The following is a 10,396-nucleotide window of genomic DNA, read 5'->3' on the forward strand; positions in this document are numbered from 1 at the left end:
CATGAGGCTCTGCCCGTAATGGTGTGGTTGATCGGGGTGGTGCGGGACACGCTTCGCTTGCAAACTTGCATATCTGCATGCAGAAGCCACTACTCCACAAAAAGTGATAGATTATTGGACACCGCCGATCATAGATCATGCTTGGGCATTCATGCAGCACAAACAGCGGACGGCGCCACTGAGAATCTCGATGCGATAGCGTTGGTTGAGGACCGGCGGTGTGATGCACAATGCTTAGGCATTGGAGCGTGTCAGCCTACACAATATCAACAGTCTTCCTGTTCTCGTAAAGAGAACCATAGATGGAGAGACTGTGAGCTCGAACCCTCCGGCCGCTCGGGCTCGCCCTTTCCGGGGGCGCTGCGGGGTAAGTAGGCAAGAACACAGGCGACCGACTAACTCAATCCTGGACTAGGACAGGCCAACACACACCTTGCATTAAATACCCTCAACCACTTGCGCGGAGACGCTGATGTAGCCAAACAAGGTATTGGGCATTTACAGCCATGGATCTAGCTATACTAATATCCTGAAATACGAACAAAGAGCGCCTCTGCCTCTGCCGACGCCGCGCGGTCCCCTAACGCCAAGCGCACTTCGGTCAATAGTGGCAGCTTACCCAAGAAGGCAGCATGGTACCAAAAGAGGGAATATTTATGACGCAGCCCACCAGCACGCTGTAGCATAGTAACGTTTAGCCATCGACCGCCTCAGAGAATCCATGCGCAACTTGGGCAGCTGAGGCATCATCTAGCCAGAGCGGACCATGGCTCCTGACACCTTTTCTGCGAGAGATACCGACGCATTGCATAGTCATAGTCATTTGTTTTTGGTAGTGCTGAGAACAGATTTCTGGAGAAATCGCCGCCCGAGCCCGAGTCTGATTTGCTGCTGGAGGAGTGGCTGTTGTTAAGGTGGGTTGTCGCGAAGGATTTTTCGGAGGGAGCTCCCGGGGAAAGGGTGTCCGAGGACATGTTTGTGGAATGGGGAGTAGTGATGGTGAGGTGTGATTGGTGATCTTGAGTTGAGATTTAGTTTTCGCCGGTAATTGATTGGATGGAAAGGTGAATTTCCTATTTAGGCAAGAGGAGGAGGACTGGGGCCACGGCTGAGTCGGTGCAGGTGACAATATTGTGATATCACAGCTCTAGGATAGTAGAGCTCGTAAGTGAGAGTAGAAGAAAGCTTGAGGGGGTAGGTCAACAATAGAATCTCGTTCCGAACAACTGCTGGTGAGGTTCAGTAAGGAGACCAAAGAAGAGGCACACATAACACATTGAAAACCTCAGGAGATATGTGAGAGAGCTTCCATGACAAGGTCCTCACACTCGTACTGATGGTAGATGTGACGGATATATGGCCAGTCGCAGCAGGCATATTGCTTCAGTTGGCATGACAAGAGCATGATCCAGTCATTCTCGCCACTGCGAAAGTACGATGGAAGATGCCGTGAAGCATGTCACTTAAGGGCGGGGGGTTAGTACTTTTGTGGTGTGGAACTTTTGCTGGTGAAGATGCAACCGAAGAACGGTATCATGATATATTTGGCGCGAGTTGATGTGTCACAGGAATTGACCGCCAGCTGTATGGAGTAATAAAATAAAGGAGGAAGGATGATGCATTTCGTGATAGCGTGGTAAGTTCCGGCTCAACTATTTACTTAAACCAAGTTAGTGTCAGGACTTTTGTATGGCTGCCACTGCTCGGTCGCCCAATCAGTGGGCATCTCGGGGACCACCAAATAGGATAGTATAGTTGAGCGGAAAACAGCAAGGAACCGGATCCTTAGGTCACGGAGGGCGATGTGTGCGGTTGTTGAAGGGGCATCATCAAGTCAAAAGGGAGAGGGGCATCAGGACTCTAAGAGTGACAGCTGTACTTGACCTGCACTGAGCTGTGTTGTAAAGATCGGAAGACTTTGGTAACTACAGGTGCGCCCTTTTTCCAACAGTGGACTAACTCAGTAGCGGTGTGCTCGAAAGAATATCAAATGCCCTATCACGCCCAAGCAGAATACTGAGGAGTAGCGGTGACACAGCCTCCCCTGCTGGAGTCGTTGGGAGTAGCACCTCTGTCTTTGATGGGAAGATACCAGCACAGCCACCATCATCAACACCATCTGCCTCGGAGTCGGAAGCGGGCACTGCTCCCTGATGAGAAGCAACAAGAGATGTGGCTAGTAGAGTTGATCAGTGCCAATGACCATAGCCAAAGGTGACGAAGCTTGTGCGTCACTGACAGTCGACGTCTACGCGCCTCGTTTTGCTGCATCGAAATCCTACTGGGCAGATTGCTCGTGGATTGGATAGTTACTAACCGTAGCTTTGCCTCGAGAGGTTAAAGGTCAACAGTTGTCTGCTCTAGCTTGTACTTTTTCAGTGGACCTGCTTCCCAACAGATGGACTGACCCTTGCAAAGATCACGGCCAGTATGTTCGTTGGTCTTAGTCTAAAAGTCAGTTAGCGCTGACTTAATGACACTGACACTGACCCAGCGAGGCCGCGAGGCGACGAGGCAGACTCGCAAGGCGCAAGGTTCGCATAACAGAGTTTTCTTCTCTGCCTCACCCACCGTCCGGTGGGCATATGGCATTCAGTGATACACCGGTAGACAACATGCTGTTCTCTAAAGTCTTCGATGTTGTGCGTATAGAAGATATTGACCGCCGTCCAAGCAAACCACTACCCATGTGTATCTGTCCACTACTTGTCTTGCTGTACCACACATCAATCATAGCAGAGCATTCTGGCTATGGAGCCCACCAGACCTGGGGTCGCCCGTTTACAACCGCCAGGTGACGGGACAAGTTCACAACACCCTCCCTCGCCTGAGATCACTAATTGGAATCATTGTCGCCAGGAGATTGAGACTCTCTACTGCGAGAAAGGATGGAAGCTGGACAGGATTAGGATGTGGATGCAGCAGCGATACAACATCACAGCAAGGTAAGCTACCTAAGTGCTATCCCGTGCTCGCTGTAGCAGCACAGTGTACTAACACCAACAAAGTACGAAGCAATTCAAGGACAAGATCACTTCCTGGGGGTTGGGCAAGAACCTCCGTGAAAACGACCTTGCCCATCTCCTGTTGGCTTTTCAGCGTGCTGAGAGGGATCTGGGCCGGCCTCAGGTCAAGCTCCGCGGTCGTATCATGGGACGATCACAAGTCAACGCCTACCTAAAGCGGAAAGGAAAAGCAGACCAAGACATTCTTGCTACCATAGATGCCAACCAGCCCCTCCCACGCCATATAGAATACCTTTACCCCGAAAACCCCTCTTTAAATATCCATCCAGATGGGTTACATCTCAATATAAGTCCTTCGACCCTGACAACACCATCTTGGACTGCTACGCCTTCAGGGGCTTTCAGCAACCAGTCCACTAGCCAATCGACGCCAGCGTCACAGCATGAGCCAATGGGGGAACACAGACCGTGCATGGATCTTGAGCGTCCAAAAGAGCTTCCAAAATTCAACTTGCAAGAATCGCTTGACAGATTAAATGCTGACAACCGACAAGAACTCTCGTCAAGCAACTCCTCATCTCCCGATGTGCTACCAGAGTCAGTGAACCTTCTGGAGAGCTTCGACATGCCTGAAAACTTCGAGTTTCCTGAAAGCTTCAATAGCGTCATGAATCAAATCCTCAGCCAGGACTCTTCGGCAGGCCCCGAGCCGAGTCAACCGAGCCAAATGAGTTTCTATAAGATGTTGTCCGGAACAAGACTGGTCTCTAACCATGCAGAACTGACCCGTGGTCTCGATCGTCAATTTCGACTTTCCATGAATGCGATGAAAGACGTCAACGGCCAGCAGCCTTGCGAAGACCGCGCGCAAAGATTCCTTGGGTGTTTTTTTGGTGGATGCGTGTTGCGCTGTCAAGGTGCTTCAGAAGGCGCTACCGACTGCTTTCGTCACGCAAATATACTACTCAAATTCATGATAGAGAAGTACGATCCGGAATGTCTGAGTGCGCTGAACGGCATGCTTCCAATTCTTGAAGCACATGGACACAAGGAGCTTGCAGTTGAATTTCTGAGCAATGTGCTCACCTTCTTGCAACACACGCCCAACAATCCGGTCGCAGCAACCGCGGAATTTTTGATCAAAGTGGCAGCGAGACAACTGAAGAGCTTTGCGGTAGAAGTCAAGCACCTGGAAGATACTCATCAGCATCTGAAAGATCGATTTGGCGCTCAGTCGCCATCCGCACTTGTGGGTCTGTACCATATCGCCTGGATGTGTGCGAGGGAAGAAGAGCATCGAGAAAGGGCACTGCAGATCTTGGCAGAGCTCGTGCCATTGGCGTCTAAAATCATGGGTCCCTCCAATTTCCTTACCATCACTAGCATGGTAACCATGGCCAGGGTTTTGTCGTATGTCCGCACAAAGGAAGAATCCATTGCGCTGGTGTGGCAGACGATCCAAATGATCGACCAGAAATATGCCCGCTTCCACCCTTATCGGCTGGAGGTCTTGCATCGGCTAGCAACTCTTCTAATCGACACACATCGCGCAAAAGACGCCGAGAACATCTTGAGAGGTGTCATCGAGCAGCGTCGTGTTGTCTTAGGGCCTAACAATAGCCTCACCAAACGAAGTATGGAGTGCCTGCAGGAAGCAATCCAGGCCACCGGAAGGGATGTTGAAGTGAATAGACTCGAATCTGAGCTGTTGTCACCACCGAGAGTCAGCAAAGTGTTGGAGGATACTCCATCGACGGCCTACTTACCACTGCCTTCACCCATCTAAGCTGGTGCAGTTTCAGCACAGCCTGAGCATCGACCGCGTTCATTCACCTCCCGTATCTACGATCACAGTCATATGGCGATGTTTGCTGGTCGCCTCGTGGATACGAGGGTGCTAAGAGCCGTTAGTAATAGTGACAGCGCCGCGGTCCGCACTTACGAGCCCTGAGATCATCGCTTGTGGGCGACCTTGCAAATCCATACATACTATCAGTACTGTCCCTGCGCGCGTGCCTACCAACAATCGCGATTGGTTGAGCAGTCGCATGTCCTGTATTGGTGTAGCTTTCGGCGTGCGAAGAGGTCCTCGAGATGGGAGCAAAACCTGCAATTGACCTGCCGCCTCGTTCATCTGTGTCAGAACGGGTGTTCTGTCGGGCGAGAGGATACGCCGCAGGGCTTGTGCCGACGTTTGCCCTTGAGGACACGTTGCCGAATCCGGATTGAGGCTGCATTGATCCATATGAGGAACCATGTTGCAAGGAAGTGCGCTGATAATGTGCGCTCGGAGTCGGGCCATAAGTCGCACGTGCCTGGTGAACAGCTGACTGGTTATACCTGGCTTTTGGCTATGAGTATAGCTCAACATTAATTCACCCAGCGAAACCACTTACCTTCTCCCCGAGTGCGTAATCGCTCCGTTTGCCATCTCATCGAATCGGCTTTCATGTCGGCAATCATTTCCTAATCGAACAGGATGAGACTCCATTCGTCGATTGCGGACGATGTACTGCCTACTGTTGTCAGCGCGTTTTGCGCACGGATGATATATCGTCCCTGGCGCTAAGAGTTCTCTGTCAGGTATCTAAAATCATGAGGTTTGTGGATCCTGACCAGGTCAGGCTGCACCTGAGCATTGCGGCCGACATATATCCCTATATCAGCACCTATGACTTCAGGCTCAATGCCGTCCGCTGGGAGAAGGAAGGCTTGCCACCCAGATTGGTAGGCCATGGTGGCCAGCGTTGAATCTGTGAAGGAAACTACCTTGTTGAGCGCGACTTCGCGTTGGCTATTGGTCAAATGATTACCAGATCGCCAATGAAGCGTCAAGGTACAGAAGTCTTCACCGTTACGATTTAGCGACTACTGCCTGGAAGACTTTATCGGCCGAATCTCTGTTATGCGGCTCTGCCAGAACGTGACAATTCTGTGTCGAGTAGTCAAGCTTGGACGAGCCTGTGATGATCGGCACTCCAGGCCCACGCTCATGCAAGCCAGCAGACCCGGCGTCCAATGCATTTCGCCCGAAACGTGGGGTTCCCAACCCAATTGCATGACGGCAAATCAGCAGAACCTCTCACAATCATGTGAGCACTGACCGGCTTCTCCTTTTGGGGACGATGCGAGCCGCTCGTGCTAAACTTCCAGTCAGACAACTGCCAAAACTCTCCCAATTCTGGCATCATGAGCAAGGGGTAGCTACAAGCAAATGAACTGATGCGACTAGATGCTAGAGCCAGATGTTGCCTATTTAATTGCAGCTATGTTGCGGAAGAGAAACACCGGGAGACGAATTGGAAGCTCGCAAGATAAGAAAACCGCCAGCAGTCTACGACAACAGCTGGCCATCTGCAAGCTATCAAGAAAAGGGTGGTACGTTGTTCAGCTCGATTATGAAGGACCTATCAACCAATCGCAGACCAAACAGGCCAAGTCATCATCTGCACCTACTGAGGTTGAAAACATCAAACCTTTCTGGAAACGGTAATTGCTATCACGCTGGCTGAGTTCAAGGTAACGAATTTCGAGAACTCTAATTGCCGGCTTCGCGATCACCACGATATCTTGCACGCAATCAGAGACAAGCAGAGCCACAAATCTCCTCAGTCCAGAATGACGATGGAAAGTATGCTGCTGTTGCTGCTGCGCTAAAGCGCTGGGGGTGCTGGCTCGCCGAGTATCCGGCTCGACGACTTTCCGGCTCGATAAACCCCTGTCTGCCCTTCGCAGCGTGTACCCAGGAATGACTGGCCCATTGACAACAGATTTCACGCTCCTAGCATGCAACTCTCCCAGATCTAGTGAGCCGTCTCCCTCGCTCCCTCCTCCTCATCGCGATGGTTACTCCCACACAACGATACACGTGCTTCCCTAGAGGCACTAGGTCTATTTTCCTTCCACCCAAAATACCCTTGAACATCATTTCCGTGGTTCCACAACACCAGTGAGCGGACATGTGCTCTTCGGATTACGGCAACCACCCACTCCAAACAAATCAGCCAGGCCTAGAATGTGATCGAAGGAGATAATGGAGACTCGCCGTCTGTGACCGCGGGGAAGACTGGGATCGAAGCTTCGCACGGGCGCGTCGCCCATTCCTGCGGAGGGGCTGCCATGTCTTCACCCCCGTTCGATGACCTCCACACCTGTCCATAGGAAACCTTGAGATATCTTGTGATTTCGATCGACGCACCACTTCCGGATGGATGCTTCCCTAGGATCTACAGTACTGGACTTAGCATCCTTTCCGCATACTGCAGAGACCTCAGAGAGAGCCAGACGCGATAACGCTCAGCCATGCCCATTTTTGAGGTCCAGATCGATAACGCTTTGCATTGCTCCATCGAAACCCCAGCAATCCCGATCCAGATGCCCACCATCCCAAACTCCATACTCCACGAAATCCGAAAAAAAAAGCTCGGTTCGGAAACCCGCTGTTCTCACCTCACTTACCCATCCACCCTCCCATAGAATAGAATAGATAGAACATTTTTAGAAAGGATCCCAGCACGCAGTACCCCGCGGCGCACAGCCAGTGTCCAAGCCGAAGCATCATCTGAGACAATCTACACAGAGCCACAGAGATTTAAATTTTAGTTCTTAACTTGTCATATGTTCCATCCCTATCATGAGATTATTCGTAATCACCCCCCCAAAAACGGTTGGGAGGAATTGGCTCTTTGAGCCCATGGAGCCGAGCCCCTGATGAATGCGGTTTAGTAGTAGTAGTAGTAGTAGTAGTATATGAAGAGAATAGAAATTGGGGCCGAGAGGTCAAGAGGACGCACGCGATCGCCCTTGGGGGTGGTAGATTTAGGGGGAGGGAGAGAGCAGAATGGAACCCAAGCCTTCATACAATCATGCATCTCTTTCTTGCTTGCTTGCTTGCTTGCTTGCTTGCTTTCTATCGTTTCTTCTTCTAAGCCGTTGTGGCATCTGCCGCCCTAGCAAATGAGCCAAAAATCATCGCCTTACCCGAGATGTTGGTCTGCTGTCCCTGCGTCTCCTCGACCGCCAGCATGAGGTGTGTGGTGCGCACTACCAGTTCTGCCGCCAAACGCCAGCAAACACGTGATCAGCTTGCTTGCATGCCTATTCTGGAAAGAGGTGGCGATACGGGAAAAAAAACTCGAGAATTGTATTTGCCTGGGGCGGGGTATGACATACCTTTGATCTCGATTGAGTAGCTAGCGGGTTGTTCTTCGTCTGCGGATACGAGGAGCGGTCCGGGCCCGGCGCGCCATTTGCGGTCTTTGATTGTGACGAGGAGGCCGACGTTGCGGTTGTGGTCGGTCCAGAGGATGGAGGGGGAGGAGCCGATGTCACGCGCCTGCTCATGCTTCTGTTCCTGCAGCTCCGTCTCCTCGACCGTTGTATCGAAGTTGGTGGCTTCTGTCGCCGCTTCTCGCCGCTGCTTGTTCTTGCTTTGCCTCTTCTCTTCTTCTCTTGAGGCTCGAGCTCGCTCTTCCAGCCATTCGCGCCAGACTCGCATGACCTTGTCCTCGACGTTGACGACTGATAGGAAGACGCCTCGTCTGGGCCCGATGGTGACGAGGTTTGCGATGGTGCAGAACTGGCTGAAGAGCTCGTGGCTGTCTAGGTTGATGATGTGCTCGATCTTTTGATTTCCGCCGTCGCCGTTGTCAGTGAAGATGGGTTGAGACGCGGAGCTGGAGTCTGCTTGGCTTCCTGTTCCGCCGGCTAGGTATGGACGTTTAGGCACATTGCCCTCCACGCCTGGCCGTTCGGGTCGGAAGCATGAATACAACTGGTTCAGCTTTGAGAATCGCCCGCCTACCGTGGTGTTTTCGTACAAGGAACCCTCGCCCTCGTGGGCTGATGACAGGCCTGGGGTGCTGAGGTAGGTGCAGAAGAGGTAGGGTTCGCTGTACTTGCGAATGGGATGGTAGGCTTCCAGGATGAGTTTGTGGGAGCCTAGAGATGCAGCAAGAAGGAGACGGTAGTGGAGGATGCGCAGGATGAGGGAGGAGAAACGTGGAGATGTGGGTGCTATTGAGAGGAGAGAGCGAACGGGGAAGGGAGCGAGGATTTGGATCAGAATCTGCAATATAAAGTGAGATAAGGTGTACGTAGGTAAAGAGTCCCACCGCTTGATATAGAGCGAATTACCTCATTGGGTAGGGAATGGATGCTGCAAGGCATGCTTGCTGGGGAGTTTGATCAGTTGTTGGATAAGAGGGAAGAGCTGCTATTAAGAGGCAGCTTTCAGTGAGATTGCATGCACAGGATGTGTATCCCCTGGGACCTGCGAGTAGTAACGAGCCGTTCTTGTTACTCAAGTCAATTGGCAGCGCCGTTGGACTTGATGCGCTCGTCAGAATGATCAAAGCAATGCGGGAGCTTGGACGGAAGATAGAGTGCTTATATAATCAACCTTTTCCAGCTAGCGCAAGGACTTGGCGACAGATCCCAGCAGTGTCGAAGGAACTTAACCGACGTCATTGGGTTGGCAAGCATGGAACCCTCCCGGCGATGCAAGACTGGCGATATTGTACCAAGCTGAATTTTTGTCATCTTCGCAGCTATGTGTGTACTGACCACCCATCAAGCCCGTCTAAGATCACTCTATCATTGTCGATGGCGGATTCAGAAACGCAGTCTTTGTACATGAATACCAGAAGCGGGGACACCAGCATCTACAGGTAGATCCCCGCAGGTAGGCAGTTCATACAGCGCAAAGATTACTTGGCCACAGGTAAAGCTGACACGGCTGAATCCACCAGACTGTCACTGGAATCACTCACATCTGCGCGCAGAATGAGCAATAACCTCCTCGACGACATCTCTCATCGGAGGTTCAATCCGCTCCGTGGGAGTTGGGTTCTGGTCTCCCCACACCGAGCAAATAGACCATGGCAGTATGGTCCAACTTTGAGGGATGGTAGATTTAGGCTTACACTGTACAAGAGGCCAGCAAGAGCCGCCTGCAAGTATCGAGCTTCCAGCATACGATCCTTCATGCTATCTCTGTCCTGGTAATAAGCGAGCGCAGGGCCAGACCAATCCAAAGTACGAAAACACTTTTGTCTTTGTGAATGATTACAGTGCCGTGAAAGAGGAGCAGGAAGAGTACAATCCCAACGACGACGGCCCAAGTAAGAGCCAGAGAAGTTCCATGAGGAGGATAGGATGCTAACCGATCGAGTTGGGTAGGTCTTGCGTCCTTGCTGCTCAAAGCAGAAGCAGTCACAGGCAAATGCTACGTCCTTACATTCTCTCCTCACCACAACCTTACCCTAGCCGACATGTCCCCATCTGCTATACTGCCGATTATTCGCATGTGGACCGAGATATACACAGCCCATCTCTCACCGTCATCTCCTCTTGCAAAGTTCGCATCCTCCACGCATCTCCCTCCCGATGCACCCAGCCACCACTCCACACAGCCGAACCAACAATTCCGC

General features: G+C 51.7%; 3 protein-coding genes across 3 annotated transcripts in view; 2 read left to right on the top strand and 1 right to left on the bottom strand.

Annotated features, from left to right (window-relative positions):
- Window positions 1-2,751: 2,751 nt before the first annotated feature.
- EPUS_02274 (uncharacterized protein) lies at window positions 2,752-4,752 on the top strand (the record flags this gene model as incomplete). Its single annotated transcript, XM_007787757.1, has 2 exons — window positions 2,752-2,945; window positions 3,009-4,752. The coding sequence occupies 2 exons, from the start codon at window positions 2,752-2,754 to the stop codon at window positions 4,750-4,752; spliced, it is 1,938 nt and encodes a 645-aa protein (XP_007785947.1).
- Window positions 4,753-7,890: 3,138 nt separating this feature from the next.
- On the bottom strand, window positions 7,891-9,134 carry EPUS_02275 (uncharacterized protein; the record flags this gene model as incomplete). The annotated part of the gene is made up of 3 exons (XM_007787758.1): window positions 7,891-8,018; window positions 8,139-9,033; window positions 9,102-9,134. The coding sequence occupies 3 exons, from the start codon at window positions 9,132-9,134 to the stop codon at window positions 7,891-7,893; spliced, it is 1,056 nt and encodes a 351-aa protein (XP_007785948.1).
- A 615-nt stretch (window positions 9,135-9,749) lies between these two features.
- The window catches only part of EPUS_02276 (Galactose-1-phosphate uridylyltransferase), a gene marked incomplete at both ends in the record, with an annotated part of 1,265 nt that continues 618 nt past the window's right edge, over window positions 9,750-10,396 (top strand). The window contains 3 exons of the mRNA XM_007787759.1: window positions 9,750-9,850; window positions 9,900-10,087; window positions 10,146-10,396. The exon at window positions 10,146-10,396 is cut by the window's right edge and continues 618 nt beyond it. Coding sequence (XP_007785949.1) covers window positions 9,750-9,850; window positions 9,900-10,087; window positions 10,146-10,396 — 540 coding nt within the window. The remainder of the gene's footprint in view (window positions 9,851-9,899; window positions 10,088-10,145) is intronic.

Source organism: Endocarpon pusillum (assembly GCF_000464535.1).
Source record: "Endocarpon pusillum Z07020 unplaced genomic scaffold C698727, whole genome shotgun sequence".
Classification (NCBI taxonomy): Eukaryota; Fungi; Ascomycota; class Eurotiomycetes; order Verrucariales; family Verrucariaceae; genus Endocarpon; species Endocarpon pusillum.